This window comes from Balaenoptera borealis, assembly GCF_965194805.1.
Source record: "Balaenoptera borealis genome assembly, chromosome: 13".
Classification (NCBI taxonomy): Eukaryota; Metazoa; Chordata; class Mammalia; order Artiodactyla; family Balaenopteridae; genus Balaenoptera; species Balaenoptera borealis.
The window spans coordinates 89,011,757-89,030,299 of NC_138870.1; the positions used below are offsets into that span (position 1 = coordinate 89,011,757).

An 18,543-nucleotide genomic window follows, 5' to 3' on the forward strand; every position below is an offset into this window, starting at 1 on the left:
ACTAAGGATGTACCGTCCAAATATTGAGGTTTAAAGTCGCCTAAAATAATTCGTTTCTGTGTTGTTAGGCCACAAACTTGATATATAGTTAAATTCAGTTATTTCAGTCTGTTTTCAGTTTTGGGTGGGGATTTTCTTTCCTTTTGTATTTAATTTTTTTTAAAGTATAAAGTATTTACATGATTCCAAAGACAAAACTATAAAACAGTGCATTCGGAGAAGTCTAATACCTTCCCTGTTTCTTCCTTTCCCCTCTAGGTAACTATTTCATTCTTTTTTGGCTTATCCTCCATTGCTTCTTTTTTGAAGACATAAGTATATGTGCATATGTATGTGTGTGTGCATGTATATAAACATATATAGGTATTTTCCTCATTTTATTACACAAAAGGCTGCATATTATAAACACTCTTGGAATCTGCTTTATTCACTTATCAATATACCCAGAAAATCACTCCATAGCAGGATATACATATTTTTCTCATATTTTACATTGCATAGTATTCCATTTTGTGTTTATTCAACTAGATCCCCAATGATAGACATCTGGGTTATTTTAATTTTTACTATTGCAAATAGTGCCACAGTGTGTATGTTATCTTGAATTTTCTCCCAGAGTATTGATAGGAATTTCTGGGTATAAAGGTAAATGCATATGTGTAATTTTACTAGATAATGCCTATTCCTTCCCATAGCAACTCTACCATTTTGCTTTCCCAACATTAGTGTATGACAATGTCTGGATCCCCACAACTTTGCCAGTAGGTATGTTGTAATTTTTTATTCTTGCCTTTCTGATAGATGAGAAATGGTTCTCCAGTGTCATTTTCTTTTGTGTGTTTGTTTGTTTAATATGACTTTGAGCATCTTTTTTTTTAATATGTTTGAGCATTATTTGTATTTCTATTTCTGTGAATTGTTGGTTCATTTCTCCAACCCATTTTTCCGTGGAGTTATTGGTCTTTTTCTTCTCAGTTTTTAGAAGCTTTTAATGTTATGAGTATTGAGACTTTCCAGTGAGATAAGTTGGAAATCTTGTTTTCAAGTTTGTCATTTGCCTTTTTACATTGCTTATGCTGATTTTTGTTATATAAAATTTATTTTTGAATTTTTATATAGTCAAATCATGGATCTTTTCTCTTACTGCTTCTATAATTTGAATGATAGTTAAGAAAAATTTCCCCATCGATTCCAGTTATAAAGAAAAAGTTTTTTCCCTCCCTCCCTCCCTCTCTCTCTCTCTCAGTACTTTTAAGGTTCCATTTTTAAAATTTGAATCTCTAATACATTTTGAATTTATTTGGATGCATAGTGTGTGGAATGGATGCAAATTTCCCTTTTTTTCCCAAATGGCTGTTCTTTTGTTCCAATGCCACTTATTAAAAAGCCATCTTCTCCTTACTGATCTGAGATGCTCCCGTTATCTACACCAAATTTCCCAGTGCTCTGGGATCTCCTTCTGAGTTTTCTTTTTTTGTCCCCTCTTTTGTTTGTATACCAATACTGTTTTTAATTATTATGCAGACTTTATGTTTTTAATATCTACCAGGGGTAGCTCCCCCTTCCCACTAGAGCTTTTCCTTTTCAGAGTCTCCCTGCTGCTACTGTTTGTTCGTCTTTTTGTATGAACTTCATAATCTCTCAAACAGAAAAAAATACCTTTTGGTATTTATATTAGGATTGGGAAAATTTCATAGTGTACTTTAGGGGATTGACATGTTTTTGACGTGGAGTCTTTCTATCCAAGACCATGGATTATCTATGTTATATTGTGCCATTTACTGAAATCTGTTTTTTATATTTCCAGAATGTTTTATGGTTTTCTTCATACATTTTTTTGCAGATTTCTTGTTAAGCTTATGACGAGGTATTTTACTTCATCTTATACCTCTTATAAATGGGTTTTCCCTTCCACTATATTTTCAGACTGGGTGGCATTTTTGTGTGTTTATTTTATTTCTTGCTACTTTACCAAATTCTCTTGTTAGTAGCAGTTTTTCTGATGCTTCCCCCACTTCAACCCCCAGGTATACCGTCATAACATCTGCATCTAGAAATAGTCTTACTTCATGCTTTTGAATACTTGTTTCTCACTCTTTCCTCTTATGTAACTGTTTTGGCTAACATTGCCAATTCGGTGTTTAGGTAATAGTGAAGACTCTGAACATCCTTGTATTTCGTCTAGAGACTTTAGCAAGAAAGCCCTGTATTTCCCCATTAAGTTAAATGCTGATTTTGGGGCAGAGGTATACACATTTTATCATGCATAATGGGTATCAATTTTCATCTTACTGAATGTTGAATTTTGTCAAATATCTTTTTAACATCTATAGAGATGATTATGTGATTTTTCTTCTTAATTCTGTTAAACTGATGTATTGTAATAATGACTATACTACTATATTAATAAATATACTAATTTCTCCTGGAATCAGCATCTCTTGTATGGCATCTATTTTTTAATGTGCTCTTGGATTCTGTTTGCTAATATTTAATTTGTTGCATCAGTATTCATAATTAAGACTGGTCTTGAGTAAAGGCTGTCAGTACCTCACCCATACCACATTGGCACTTACTATTTGTGTACACATCTGCCCAGTTTTCAATGGCCAGCATTTACAACTCTTTGCCTGAAGATTTTCTCTGGCCAGTGGAGCCCACTTAACTAGAGAGCAAGGAGCAGGCCAGAAATGCTGGGAAATTTGCACCCCCTTGGAGCAGCCCTCAACCAATGACTAACATGAGCTGGTGGATAAATACCTAGGCTCACCCAGGATAACTCTGGGAATTCCCCAGCAGGATTAAGTTCCAGTTGCCCTTAGCCACAATTTGCTTGATAGTAACACATTATTGGTTCTCTTCCTTCCTCGTTTCTCTTTCTCCCTCTGGCTCCCAAGCTACTTGCACTTGAACCTCGCCTCTAGATTGGCTTTCTAGGGAAACCCAATTAAGCCAGGTGTATAATTTTCTTTTCTTTTTTTTTAATTTGTTTATTTTATTTATTTATTTCTGGCTGCATTGGGTCTTCGTTGCTGTGCACGGGCTTCCTCTAGTTGCGGTGAGCGGGGGCTGCTCTTCGTCGCGGCGCGTCGGCTTTTCATTGCGGTGGCTTCTCTTGTTGCGGAGCACAGGCTCTCGCTGCGCGGGCTTCAGTAGTTGTAGCACGTGGGCTCAGTAGTTGTGGCTCGCGGGCTCTAGAGCGCAGGCTCAGTAGGTGTGGCACATGGGTTTAGTTGCTCCACGGCATGTGGGATCTTTCCGGACCAGGGTTCGAACCCGTGTCGCCTGCATTGGCAGGTGGATTCTTAACCACTGCGCCACCAGGGAAGTCCCTAATTTTCTTTTTTGTACAATCATTGTGAAGTTTGGGTATCAATGCTATATTCATTTCTTAGAACTTGGGAAATTTACTTTTATTTCCCATACTCTGAAATAGTTTAAGTAGCATTAGATTTATCTGATCTTTAAAAGTTTGATAGAAATCCCTTTGTAAAACCAACTGGGCATGGTGTTTTTATGTGGGAGCTCTGACAACCTTCTCTGTAACGTCTATAGACGTTGCTCTCTTTAGACTTGCTATTGATTCTGGGGAAATTTTGTAAATTATATATTTATGGAACATTAACCATTTCAAATGGTTTCATACAGGTTTTCAGTTTTATTTGCATAGAGTTGTGCAAAGTAGTGTTTATAAATTTTTATATATTTCCTCTGATTTTATGGTTATTGTCCCATTACCTTTTATTTAATATATTTATACCTTCAAACCTTCCTCCACTCACTATTTTGGTTTAGGTTAGCTAGTGGTTTGTCATTTTCTTGACTTTTTCAATACTTAGCTTTTGGGGGGGCACAGTTTCATTTCACTATTTCCTCTTGATGCAAGGATTGATTAGCAGTGTGTTTTTACAGTTTTAGGTGGAAGAGGTTTTTTTAATGTCATTATTTGCCAGTTATATAGAATTGTGATCACAGAAGGCCCCTTATATCATTTACATTTTTGTAATGTATTGAAATTTTCTTTGTGGACTATAATATGTCAGTTTGGTGAATTTTCCATGTGACTTAGAAGAAAGTTTAATCTCTATTATCAGGATTCAGTGTTTACATTTATTAGATCTACTTTGTTTATAATTTTGTTTAGGTCTTCTGTATCCATACAAATTTTTTGTCCAGTTAGGTCTATTCTGTTCTGAAAGGGTGTTAAAATTTCCAATTATTAGAGTTTCTGCTTATTTATCTTTGCATTCCTTTTCAGTTTGCTTTATAATACTCATTGCTGTTTTATTGGGCACATGGATATTAATGACAGTTTCCTCTTTGCAAATTGCAGTATTTAGCATTATAAAGTGTCTTTTTGTTTCCTTTTAGGGAGAACAAGGCTGAATTCTTGCTTGTCTAATAATAAAGTCATGACCCTGTTTACTTTTTTTTTTTAATTGAGATATAATTGGTATATAACATTGTATTAGTTTTAGGTAGAACATAATGATCTGATATATGTATGTGTATGCAAACTGATTACCAGAATAAGTTAACATCCATCACCTTACACACTTAAAATTTTTCTTCTTGTGATGAGAACTTTTAAGATCTGTTCTCTTAGCAACTTTCAAATATACAAGACAGTATAGTTAATTATAGTCACCATGCTGTACATTACATCTCCAGGAATTATTTATCTTACTAGAAGTTCACCCATTTCACCCACTGCCACTCCTATCCTCTGGCAACCACCAATCTGTACTTATGTGTTCTATTGTTTTTTTTTTTTTAGATTCTACATATAAGTGAGAACACACAGTATTTGTCTTTCTCTCTCTGACTTATTTTGCTTAGCATAATGACCTTGAGGTCCATGCACGTTGTAACAAATGGGAAGATTTCCTTCTTTATATTGCTGAATTTATATAAGTATCACATTTTCTTTATCCATTCACCTGTTGATAGACACTTAGGTTGTTTCCATGTCTTGGCTATTATAAATAATGCTGCAAAATATGGAGGTGCTGATATGTTTTTGAGATAGTGATTTCATTTCCTTCAGATGAACACCCAGAAGTGAACTTGGTGGATTATATGATAGTTCTATTTTTAATTTTTTAAGGAACCTCCATACTGTTTTCCACGGTGGCTGCACCGATTTATATTTCCATAAACAGTGTTCAAGTGCTCCCTTTTTTCCACATCCTCGCCAACACTTGCTGTTTCTTGTCTTTTTCGTAATAGCCATTCTATCAGGTGTGAGGTGATATCTCATTGTGGCTTTGATCTGATCCCCCCCACCCTTTTTTAAATTTAGGTTTTATTTAGAATGGTTATAGATATACCAGGTACACTTAAATTTTTAAAAACACCATCCTTTTATTTTTACCATTTTAATCTTATATTTTAAGTAAGTCTCTTCTATCCAGCATAGAGTTGGATACTGACTTTTTATCCAATCTGAAAATCCTTTTCTTTTTATAGGTCAGTTAAGCCCTATTGCATGTATTGATACCACTGATATACTTTGCTTCAGTTTTGTCATAATCATATAAAGTCTTTCCTATGAAGTCTGTTTTATTTCTTTCTCTCTTTCTATCTCATTAATTTGGGTATTTAGGAATATTTTAATTTTGTTCTAATACCTTTACTCAATACCATTCAGTACCCCCCCCTTTTTTATATTGTCTTCCCACTATGAACAATATTGTAATTTGCAAGTCATCTCCTCTTTCTCTACTCTCCTTTACCCCCAGCATCTAACTTAAAGTATTACCCTTTTAGGGCTTCCCTGGTGGCACAGTGGTTGAGAATCTGCCTGCCAATGCAGGGGACACGGGTTCGAGCCCTGGTCTGGGAAGATCCCCCATGCTGCAGAGCAACTAGGCCCGTGAGCCACAATTACTGAGCCTGCGCGTCTGCAGCCTGTGCTCCGCAACAAGAGAGGCCGCGATAGTGAGAGGCCCACGCACCGCGATGAAGAGTGGCCCCCACTTGTCGCAACTGGAGAAAGCCCTCGCACAGAAACGAAGACCCAACACAGCCATAAATAAATAAATAAACCCAAAGTTTAAAAAAAAAAAAAAAAAGAAAAAAAAAGAAAATAAAGAAAAAAAAAAGTATTACCCTTTTAGTCCCAGTTTTTAAAAAGCCAGATTTTCTCTTCATATATAGTCTCTGCTTTCTCCCCATTTTTCATATTTGTGTTATATCCATATTATCAAAACCTATATAAATTAAATACTATTCTTTCAACCTTATTCTCACTGTTTCTCCCCAATTCTACTGTAAAATGCTCACCATCAAAACTTAAGTTGAATTTCTCCAATTATTTTCTGAATCATATTCTCTAGTAAATTTTTTAAAAAGGGTATGGGAATAATATTTCCTGAGTCCTTGTATGTTCGTAATGGTCTATGTCTCCAAAACATTATCATATATCTGATAAGAATATGTAAATAACTCATACAATCTGAGTTAAAATGGGCAATGGATGTGAATATACATTTCTCCCAAGTAGATATACAAATGATCAGTGAACACATGATAAGAAGCTCAACATCACTCATAATTAGAGAAATGCAAATCAAAACTACAATGAGTTATCACCTCGCACTGACTAGGATGGCCACTGTTAAAAAAAAAAAGAAAGAAAGAAAGAAAGAAAAAGAAAATAAGCATTGGTGAGTATGTGGAGAAATTGGAATGCTTATGCCCTACTGGTGGGAATAAGATAGTGCAGTCACTATGGAAACTAGTACAAAGGTTCTTAAAAAGTTAAAAATAGAATTACCATACAGTCAGTAATCACACTTCTGGGTATAAATCCAAAAGAATTGAAAGCAGTATCTCAAAGATATATTTGCATACCTATGTTCATTGCAGCATTATTCACAATATCCGGGAGGGAGCAACCCAGCTATCAAGGGACGAATGGGTAAAGGAAATGTGGTATGTGCATGGAATGGAGTATTATTCAGCCTTTAAAAAGAAGGGAATCCTATTACTTGCCACAGCATGGATAAACTTTGAGAACATTATACTAAGTGAAATCTGCCAGTTGTGAAAAGACAAATATTGTATGATTCCACTTATATGAAGTATCTGAAGTAGTTAAACTCATAGAAACAGAAGTTAAAATGGTGGCTGTCAGGGAGAAATGGGGAGGTTGCTCAGTGGTTATAGAGTTTCAGTTTTGCGAAAAATTCTACAGATCTGTTACATAACAACGTAGAGTTAACACTTCTGAACTGTACCCGTAAAAACAGTTAAGATGGTACATTCTGTGTTATGTGGTTTTTTTTAACCACAGTTTAAAAAACAAAAAATGAAAAGGAGGGCAGCCCTACCGTGCGCTCTTCAGGTTTTGCTAAAAAGTCAGCCTTGCCAGCTCTTTCATCTAGTCACAGGGTCTCCAGACCCTCCGCCTTCCTTTTCCCACGATAAGAATGGCCTCCTCACTCCGCTAGGGGCCGCCCTCGCCGCAGGCCACCCTCGCTCCGCCCCCGCCCCGCCCCTCCGACTTTCCTCTAATCGTAGCCCTGGCCCCGCCCCCTTCCCCAGCCTTTTTCCTGCATCCGGGCCTGGAGCGGCTGCTCTGAAGACTGGCGTGCAGCATGGAGGCCCACGGCGAATCCCAGTCCGACGCGAGCTGTTCGTCGTTTTCCCGGGACGGCTCCGGGGTCTCGGTGTCCAGGGAACTGCTGACGGCGGGCAGCGGCGGCCGCGGAGGTGACGAGCGGGCGGCGGCGGCGTGGGGCGCGCACGTGCGGCAGGGGTCGCGCTGCCGGAGCAGCCGGGGGCCGGTCGGCGGCTCCCTGCCCAGGCCCGGCCCCACCGAGGGACCCCCGGGTGTGGCCGCAGGACTCGGGGTGGGACCGGGCGGCGGGGGGCGCGCACCCGGCCTCGGGCCTGGGCGTGGTTCCTGTATTCCGCACCGCGGTGAGCGCCCACTGCCGCGCGCCACAGCAAGACACCTCCCCTAAGGGGGCGGCCTTAGGGTCGGCTCTGGGTCCCAGCAGTTGACTGGTAAGGGGAGCGGATGAATATTAACCACCCTTCCTCCGCAGATGCCCCCAGAGCCACCCTTAGTGCCTCTCTCTAGAGGAAGACGGGTTCGGGAAATCCGCACGGGATTTCAGACACCATAATAGAGAATTAAAAAGCAAGGATTCGAATCCCAGCCCCATGAGTTATTCGCTATGGAACTTTAGGAGAGTTGTTTACATTCCCAACGCCTCAGTTTTTACATTGGGAAAATGGAAGTAGTAGTATCTATAGAATTTGTTTTTCTTTTCTTTTTTTTTTTATGGAGAAGAATAATACACCTAAGGTCTTGGGCATATTCTCCTTAAATATTATTTTGAAGAAAAGATTCTGTGAGAATCCAGAACATCCAAAGAAGTTATAATAATAATAGCCGAAGCTTTCTTAGTGCCTGCTTTGCCCCAGGAATTAATTCACTAATTTAATCCTCACAACCACCCTGTGTAGAGGCTCTGTTATCACCATTTATAGATGAGGAAACTGAGACCTGGTGTATCATACAGATGAGTAACTTGCTGGAGATCGCGTGGCTGGCAAGTGGCAAAACTGAGATTTGAATCCAATCAGCGTGGCTCCAGAGCCCGTGCTCTTTGCACTAATCCAGTTGCTGGGTCTAAGGTAGTAAGCAAGGAATGTTGAGCTGCTGCTCTGAGGGTGAACGGGATTTTTACACCAGAGTGAAGAGATTTTCCAGGTGTTGGAAACACGGTGCGCAAAGCCTTGGGTTTTGAAAGACGAGTCCTGTTCTCTGAGCTCTGATGGGCTGGAGAGTTGGGTTGATTTGAGGAGTTGTGAATGTAAGGCTGAATAGATGGAGTTGGGAGTGGGGAGGTTTAAAGAGCTGTTTTGTCTAGGTTGGACATCTTTACTGAGGGGGAACTAACCTGGCAGGCATGTTTTATAAATGAAGAGATTAATGCTCAAAAAGCTTAGGTGGGGCTTCCCTGGTGGCGCAGTGGTTGAGAATCTGCCTGCCAATGCAGGGGACACGGGTATGAGCCCTGGTCTGGGAAGATCCCACATGCCGCGGAGCAACTAGACCCGTGAGCCACAACTACTGAGCCTGCGCGTCTGGAGCCTGTGCTCCGCAACAAGAGAGGCTGAGATAGTGAGAGGCCCGCGCATCGCGATGAAGAGTGGCCCCCGCTTGCCGCAACTAGAGAAAGCCCTCGCACAGAAACGAAGACCCAACACAGCCAAAAATAAATAAATATTAAAAAAAAAAAAAAGCTTAGGTAATTTGTCCAATATAATGCAGCTGGTAAACCATTTCTGGCTTCACTTAACCCTTATGGTACTTTGTACTGCTTCTTGTGTTGTGTCATTGCCGACCCACATTTGTCACTGATGGGTTTCTGACCCAGAAAGGTGCAGTTCAGTGTGCATTTATTACTTGGCATTGGTGACTCAGAGATGTAGGAGACAGATTTAAGAAAGGGGAGATCTGTGTGCAGAACTAAAATGTTGTAATGGAACTTGGAGTGCTGCTTTTTTAAAAAAATGTGTTGGGAAGTGAGGAACAAACGGTCAAAACCTGAGGGCTTGAGGGTGGTCTTGGAAAGTTTGCTGATGGGCTCCTATTTCTTTACGCTATAGTAAATGAAGTGTGTGTGTTTGCAGGTATATGGGACAGGTTGCTCATCAACTCCAAGCCTAATTCCAGAAAGAATTCCACTCTTCAAACAGTTCGGATAGAGAGGAGTCCCTGTAAGTACTCTTCCCTCTCTCTCTCTTCCTCTCTCTCTCAAGAACCCTCTCTGATGTGAAATTCTGCCTAATTAAGCGTTTATTTGATGGGACAGTATTTGCCTTTGTTGTCAGATATCAAACCACAGAGAGTGAAGCCGAGCAAGTCTTACTTGGGAATTACGTTGTGAATTCAGTGCACAGGGATAATACATTATTCCCCTGCTTTAAGAGGGTAACCTTGCCCAGAAAAAATCCTTGTGGGATGGATTTTTGGAAATCAAAACCAATTATTGTTAATCTCCATGGGAAATTTTTCTAGAGGTTACTGAGTCCCGAATTCAATATTCATGTGTGGGAAAACACTACCAGATCCCATTAAATTGGACATAATTACTTAAATAGTAAATGTTACTCATAACAGGGCCAGTTCTCTTCATTAATTACTCTGTCATATTGCTGTACTGCACACTCACAGACCACTTAGACTTTGTTCAGGTAGCATTCATGTAATACTCAGGTTCTGTGTAATTCACTCTGAATGTTTAAAAAAAAAGAATAAAAACAAGAAGTAGTATCACAGCCAAAAATAAATAAATAAATTTATTAAAAAAAAAATAGTAAAAACAATGTAAATGATGCATGAAGTTATCATGTCTATAAACTAAGAAATCATGAGTATTCCGAGAGGGGAACTTACCTATAGTATGTACTAAACCTACAACGGCTAAAATGACTGCATGGTGGCTCCGCATTCAAATCCAGGCTTTTGTGTGGACGTAGGTTTTTATTTTGGGGGGTACATATCTCCGAGTGGAATTTCTGGGTCCTATGAAAAGTATTCTTTAATAAAGAAAAAATTGCCAAACTCTTTTCCAAGTTGGGTATGCCATCTGGAATCCTTCCAGCCGTCCTGTTTCACAATTAAAGGCCATTTCTTGACCTTCACCTCGACTTTCTTCTCTTCTTCCATACTCTGGACATTTCCGTCAGCTGTTCTGTGGTTGTAGCAGTGACTTAAGGAGTTCTGAGAGCCCATGATGTGCATAGTTATGTGCCGGGCCTCTTCTGAGAGCTAAAGAAATTAGAAATCCCTTGTTTATTGCCCCCCCACCCCGTGCTTACCATAGTGCCTGTCAGTTATCGTCCCTGTTTTACAGGTGAGTAAACTGAGCTTTTGATTGGTTAAATTAAACATGTTAGTTAGACTTCTGTGGTTGTACATGACTGAAACCCAGTTCACATTGCCTTCAGCCAAACGATGTTGGCTCATTTTGTTGGGGAAAAATACCCCAGTGATTTCAGGTACATCTGCATCCAGGTGCTTGGCATCATCCGGGATCTTCTGCTCTGTATCTCTTAGTTGTGCTTTCCTAGGTGTTGACTTCATCTAGAACAAGCTCTTCCCCGACGGGTGGCAGGTGGGCCAGTTTATCAGCAGCTCCAGGCTTACATTCAGCAGCTCACTTAGTCATTTACTCGGAAAGAAGGGATATTTCTCTCAACAGTTCCAACCAGAGTCCCAGGGTGATCTCGGATTGGCCTGACAGATCACAGTGTCGTTAAACCAAATCATAGTGGCCAAGGTTGTGGAACACGTCAGCATGAATGGGGTAGGGACAAGAGTGACTAAGAGTGACAGAGTTTAAAAGGAAAGTCATCGTTATATTATCAGAAGAAAGGGGAACAGATGTTGGGCAGGTAAAAACAGCCATTGCTTCATTAACACGCCCAAGGTAACTCAGATAGTAAGAGGTGGTACTGGGGTTCTATTATTAACATCGTCGGTCTGACCCCAAAGCCTCGGAGCCTCGTGCATTTAACTATTAAGTCCTACTGCCTACTTATTCAGTTACTGTTCGTTGAATGCCAGCCTTCTAGGAATTTCCAGTCCTGGGCATATATGAGAAACACAAAACATTGAGAAATAATTGCTGAATTGTGTAGTCCTACCGTTTTAAGAATTCAGGAGAGGATGGGAGTTTGTAAAATGGAAGGAATTTGAAAGATTTTATTATAACTATTGTTATTATTCCTGTCAAATTTAGAAGTGTTTTTACAGGAAATTCTGGATTTAAAATTTTGAAGTTTGGCCAAATACTAACATAAATATTGATAAACTATATTTTTTCTCCTTAGTATTGGACCAAGTACAGAGCTTTCTCCCACAGATGGCTCAGGCAAACGAAAAGCTAAGGAAAGAAATGGCAGCTGCACCACCTGGTCATTTCAATATTGAAAATATTGACGAGACTCTCGGAAAAGTTATACAAATGGTAACTATGCTTTGTTTTCATTTCATAATGTAAAATTACCAGTATGCCTTGTCACCGGAAAAAGAAAACTTTTTAATTTTAATTCTGCCTGTTTTTTTCCTTCTTGCAAAGTCAGCTCATGTTTCCAGTACTGTATAGATACTCGGTCATTTGATGATTAAGGATCTCATAGGTCAGTAAGCTTCCCTGGGTGAAGTTTAGGAATTTAGTAATTCAGCATCATAGGAAGGCTTTTTCAAGTTAAATAGTACATTTGTTATCTTGAAGCATTTATTTACTAAGTGTTCTAACTGGATTTTTTTCTTATTTTCCCATCTAAGGCCCAAAAGAGGTAATCATAGTCTGATTCATTGAGAATGCGAAAGTAAATGATGTGTATAACAGAATAACTGATCACATAAGCCACGTGTGAAAACTGTCTCTCAGTTTAGGCTCTCTTGTTTCTACACTGGAATTCCCTGTGTAACACTCGTGTCTGGACAGCGCTGACACCATTGTTAAGAATCATATCTGATTCATCAGCAGATCTGGCAGCTGTACCTCCAGAACACATCCCAAATCCAGCCATTTCCACACGACATCCAGCACCCGTGCTCTAGGTGATTACGGTCTCCCCTCTGGATCATCCCGCTAATTTCCCAGCCAGTCTTCCTGCTTCCACCCTTTCTTCCCAGAGTCTGTTCTTCACCCAGTGCCTGTGGCCCACAGTTTGGGAACCAGGGGGCTTCCCATCACGTTTCTAATTAATTCAGGGTCCTTCGTGGGCGTGTGTGGTCCTGCCTCCAGCTCTCTGTTGACCTTGTCTCCCACCAGGGACCCTCAGTGACTACACTGCAGTCTCCATCTCCTTGCTCCGGGCCTTTTCCCTCCTTGCAGAATGCCCCTCCCCAGATTCCTGCGTCTTGACTCCTTCCATCTCTCATCACCTGTCACCTTGAGAGGCCTTCTCGGTGGCTCTATTATTAGCTTTTATTTTTTGTACTTTTCACTGCCCTACACTATGCTTTCGGTGTAATTGTTTATTGTCTCTCTTTACCAACTAGAACAGAAGTCAGCAAACATTTTCTGTAGGGGGCCAGATAGTAAATACATTAGGCTTTGGGGGCCCTCCTGTGTCCGTCGTGACTCCTCATTTCTGCCATTTCGGTGTGGAAGCAGCTGCAGATGATATGTAATGAATAGGCAAGTTTTATAAGCTTTATTTACGGACACCGACATTTGAATTTCATATAATTTTCACGTTTCATGAAATATTACTCTTTGGATTAGTTTTTTCTACCACTGAAAAGTGTAAAAACCGTTCTTAGCTCAGAGCTGCACGAAAACAGGCAGTGGGCTGGGTCTGCCCTGCAGGCCGTGATTTGCCAACTCCTCAAAAACACAAGTTCCACAAAGGCCAGGATTTTGTCGTTGTTGAGCCACTAGTGTGGCACCTGGTTCATGTTGATACTTGTTAATATTTGTTGAGTGAATTGTGTTGAATATAATCAGGATATATAGAATCGGTTGTGGGGGGCTTTTTAGACTTGTAGTAAATATAAATCATTATGGCGGACTCTGGCAACTGAAGGAATAATAGTGCCATATTGTATTAAGAACTTTTCTTGTCCGGGGGAATTCCCTGGCGGTCCAGGGGTTGGGGCTCCATGCTTTCAGTGCTGAGGGCCTGGGTTTGAGACTTGGTCGGGGAACTAAGATCTTGCAAGGCACGTGGCACAGCCAAAAACAAGAACATTTTCTGTCCTGCATGCTGCTTGGGCTAAACTTTGGTCCCTTCCCAAAGTTGTTATTGTAACCTTTTAGGGAACTGCCCTGAAATAAATTTCCCACATGGTGGTGTTTTGCAGGATGTGGCCTTGTTTGAGATGAATCAGTCTGATTCAAAAGAAGAGGACGGTTCAGAAGAGAATTCACAAGACAGTTCAGAGGACAGTTCAGAATCTGAGGATGAAGATGATAGCACCTCTTCTGAAGGTGAAGTCACCATCGATACCATTAAGCTTCCTCATTCAGAAGATGGAAAAGGCAAAATAGAGGTTCTGGACCATCCTGCCAGTGAAAAAAAAGAAACAGGGAAATAAACAATCTGAGAAACAGGTGATAGATGCCTGCTAATTCTGTGAAAAAGAACGTGACTTGCTGGTTATTTTGCATTTCAGATACCTATGGTGCTTTTTTGCAATATTGAATGTATTTTGCTTCTTGGAGAAACAGAAGCTGGCTTTTAAAGAGTTGGAAGAGAGAACATTTGGGGATCTTCTAAGAGCAGACTGTTTTTGGTCTCATGCTAAAGAGATTTAGTTTAGAAAGCTTAACTTTATGTATGGTGATGAGTGAATTCGTTGGCATCCTCTTTCATCAGCACAGACTTCAGAAATCTCAAACTTGTTTTAAAGTAAAAATACAAGTTACCCGTTTGTTTTTGTTTTAAATTGGCCTCTTGGATAAAACAACCTAGGTTGGGGTTTTTTTTAGGTTATTATAAAGTCAAATTTATTTGTTACCATCAAAATGGGTTCAGTGAGGGAGAAATTTTTTTTTTTTTTAACATCTTTATTGGAGTATAGTTGCTTCACAATGTTGTATTAGTTTCTGCTCTATAACAAAGTGAATCAGCTATATGTGTACATATATACCCATATCCCCTCCCTCTTGCGTCTCCCTTCCACCCTCCCTATCCCACCCCGAGGGAGAAATTTTTTACAAAGAAAAGAATTACTTATATTTAGATGCCCTCAGACATATCTACTTTAATTAAAAAAAAAAAACCCTTTCCAGTTTGAGCTGGAAAACTGGTGCTCTGTGGTTTAATCACTGTCAGTGACTCTGTAGCCTCTCAATGCATGTAGAATTTACTGGTTGGAAAAATTTGTGGGTTTTTTTGGTTTTGTTTTTTCTTTTTCTCATAAAGCAATTTGTCTGTTTGTTTCAGCTCTTAAAATTATTCCTTCCAGTTGCCCACAGTTTTGAAACCTATTAATTGTAGAGAATAGGGACACCCCAGGAAAATAGGGCACAGTACATAAAAAAGGTAGTAACAGGTTTTCCCTTTCAAAAGGCAAAATGATCCTGCATTGGAGTTGCCTTTCTGCCACATTCTTGATCTTATTTAACTTGTTTGGGATCTCATCTGCCATGGGACTGGCTTTGCTCAGGATATAGACCTGAGAATTTAAAGGACTGTCTCCAAGTGCATTGAGCTGATGGGACTTTGTTGCCTAATATTTTAGGATTTTGTTTTAACTATTTTTTCCTACTCCTCTCATTAGCCTACGACATCTTGTAAATACTCTGAAGGTAATTCTCCAAGTTCCTTCTGGTATTTTTCATTGGGAATTGGAAATTGGCTGTGCACTCAAGGTATGCAGAAGTGAACAGATCTGGAAACGAGACGTCTCAGCTGCAAAGGGTATTATGCTGTACTTTGTAGCACCAAACACAGCTGTGATGAATTAGTGGTGTGAATACTTAAGGATTGTCTTCTACCAGATAATATTTATGCCGCATTGTGGGAAGAGTTGCATTCATCTGGTTCACTCCTTAGCTTGGTGCATGGTACACAGTAAGCACCGAATGATGTAGATAAATGAATTAACAGGTATATTGAGGATGTACAGGGCATTTTAAGCCATGGTATCCATGCGGATATGAAAGTGTAACTTCACCGGAAATACAAAGCCAGGTAGAAATAGTCTGATGGTCAGTGAAAGAGACTAGTCAGTCTAGAAATACATACTAGTGTATAGAATTATATTTCTCTCCTGCCATGGCCTTCTCATATAATACAACTAGGTATTCTATACAGTTAAAGAAGTCAACTAAATTCAGTTCCTCTGGACATTCTTATGACATAGGAGGAAAAGGAAAAACAAAAATTTAATACGTAATAGGGATGTCGTTTTAAGTAAGTGTAAAATGGTTGAATTATTTAATATACAGCGTCAGGGATGGCTGTTTTCAAACAAAGTTGGATACTAAGATAAATTATGTATGTCTTAAAGGTTTAAATATAAAGAAATAAAATTACAAGTTTCATACTAAAATATAGGTGAATATTTAATGACATAGTTAAGCAAAAGTTTTTTTTTTTTTTTTAAAGCAGAACATCAAAGCTTGAAATTACAAAGGAAAAGAGCATAGAGTCAAGTTTGAGAATCACTGGTCTAGGTCTTAGGTCCTCTTGACTTCGCTTTACCCACTGGATCCCAGGAATACTTCCACCACACTCTCATGACGACATATTACTTCACTTGACCTACCAAGACCTCTCATTCTGTCACACCCCAACCATCCCATCTGTTTCCATCATTTGTCCCAAAGCTGCTTTAGAGTAGTCTATACCGTCTGCTTAAACTCCTAACTTTTCACCCCTCTGCAATTTGGCTTTTGAAACTGTTTCCCTAAAGTCTTCCATTACTGAGTATTCATTCGGCTGCCATCTGAACTAGACTGTGTGAATGGAACTCAGTTTCTTCCTCTTCAGATCATCCCGTTTTCATCCTCACAGTGAATGATACCACTGAACTAAAGCCTGGAGTTCTGGGGGCTCTGAAATATGAACTAGAATGGAATTTCCACAAGGCTGGTGACTTTGTCTGGAACATGGCTATACTGTGCGGCATGCGGGATCTTAGTTCCCCAACCAGGGATCGAACCCGGGCCCCCTGCATTGGGAGCGCAGAGTCTTAACCACTGGAGCGCCAGGGAAGTAAGTCCCCTATAGCCCTTTTTTGGTTGTTGTTGAATTTTATTTTATTTGTTTTTTGTACGGCAGGTTCTTATTAGTTATCCATTTTATACATATTAGTGTATATATGTCAATCCCAATCTCCCAGTTCATCCCACCCCCCCCACCCCCATAGCCCTTTTAAAATTAGTGTATCATTTAAGAATGTTTATATCATGTAAATCATATCTCTGATAAGGGGTTAACATCCAGAATATATAAAGAACTCCCACAACTCATCGAAAACCCCAAACAACCCAGTTTAGAAATGGGCAAAGGACTTGAATAGACATTTCTCCAGAGAAGAAATACAAATGTCCAATAAGCACATGAAAAGATGTGCTTTTATATCATTAACATTAGAGAAATGCAAATAAAAACCACAATGAGATACTACCACATCCATGGGGACGGCTATTATAAAAATAAAACACAGAAAATAGCAACTGTTGACTAGGTTGTGGAGAAATCGGAATCCTTGTGAATTGCTGGTGGGAATGTAAAATGGTGCAGGCCCTCAAACCAAAAAATGTAGGGACTTCCCTGGTGGCACAGTGGTTAAGAATCCGTCTGCCAATGCAGGGGACACAGGTTCAATCCCTGGTCCAGGAAGATCCCACATGTTGTGGAGCAACTAAGCCTGTGAGCCACAACTACTGAGCCCACGCGCCACAACTCCTGAAGTCTGTGCACACTAGGGCCCATGTGCTGCAATTACTAAAACCTGCATGCCTAGAGTCCATGCTCCACAACAAGAGAAGCCACTGCAATGAGAAGCCTGCGCACCGCGACGAAGAGTAGCCCCCGCTCGCTGCAACTAGAGAAAGCCCATGCACAGCAATGAAGACCCAATGCAGCCAAAAAAAATAAATAAAATTGAAAAAAAAATGTAGAATTACAAAAAAAAGATAAGAGCATAAAATTCATAAATATTTAAAACTAGTGGGTGAAAAAGAAGTTTAAAAGTCAAGGGACAAATTGGGAAAAATAATTTCAATGTAAGGCAAGAGTGTTATTAGTATATAATGGGCTCTTACAAATTAGTAAAAAAAAAAAAGACTAATATCTCAATAGTGAAAAGGCCTTAGGACTTGAACAGGTAATTCACAGGAAAAAAATGTTCGGTCCCATTTCTCAAAGAAATGCAAATGAAACCAATGTTGTATTTTTTACCTCTCAAAGTGGCAGATGAAACAACAGCTAGTACTTAACTGAGCCCTTTTTGTGTGTCAGCCACTATTCTAAGTGTTTTATGTTTAAGAGTTACTGCCACTCACACACAAAAATTTCTCGAGTTATACATTTAACATCGGTGCACTTTATGTATGTTATACTTTAATTAAAAAGCTGTTTTGTTTGTAAGCAGTGTGCTCTACAGTCTCTTGGAAACTAAATCACCGTCATGCTTTGGTTGGTCTGACCCTGTGGGTTCTCTGCCTGATGCTTTGGTGTGAGGTGATGGCCGCCATTTGGAGAACGGTTCTGTTCCTGCTAAGGCTGATGGAATGTTCTCTTCAACCTTGTGTATTATCTTTCTATGGCTCTTTGACAGTCATAAATCAGAAAATAAGGTGTAATGGTCTTTGAAGCAAAAATATTCTTAATGTATCTCCTCTATCTATTCTCCTAATACTTTAATTGTACATCAAATATGGTACTTATAAAAAAACTGCCTTGCAAAGTAGCTTGTATTCCTGTGCCTGAGTCCACTACTATGGTAGGAAAGACAGGTAAAGAGGTTGAGTCTTTCATTTGTATTTCCCTCAGTGCTTGGCATGGTGCCTTTCACTCGGAATGTACGATAAATGTTCCTGAAACTTTTTT

General features: G+C 39.6%; 1 protein-coding gene across 1 annotated transcript; it reads left to right on the plus strand.

The window, feature by feature from the left end:
• Window positions 1-7,536: 7,536 nt before the first annotated feature.
• Window positions 7,537-14,917, plus strand: NOPCHAP1 (NOP protein chaperone 1). The gene is made up of 4 exons (XM_082349956.1): window positions 7,537-7,716; window positions 9,652-9,738; window positions 11,857-11,993; window positions 13,841-14,917. Exons 1-4 carry the CDS (start codon window positions 7,602-7,604, stop codon window positions 14,072-14,074), a joined length of 573 nt encoding a protein of 190 aa, XP_082206082.1. The 5' UTR covers window positions 7,537-7,601; the 3' UTR covers window positions 14,075-14,917.
• The last annotated feature ends 3,626 nt before the right edge of the window (window positions 14,918-18,543 follow it).

Excerpts from the sequence above, each read along its gene's own strand:
- NOPCHAP1 (XM_082349956.1), top strand. The coding sequence starts at position 7,602 with ATGGAGGCCCACGGCGAATCCCAGTCCGACGCGAGCTGTTCGTCGTTT. Across the intron at positions 9,739-11,856 it reads TCGGATAGAGAGGAGTCCCT|TATTGGACCAAGTACAGAGC; the intron begins GTAAGTACTCTT and ends TTTTCTCCTTAG. Across the intron at positions 11,994-13,840 it reads TCGGAAAAGTTATACAAATG|GATGTGGCCTTGTTTGAGAT; the intron begins GTAACTATGCTT and ends GGTGTTTTGCAG.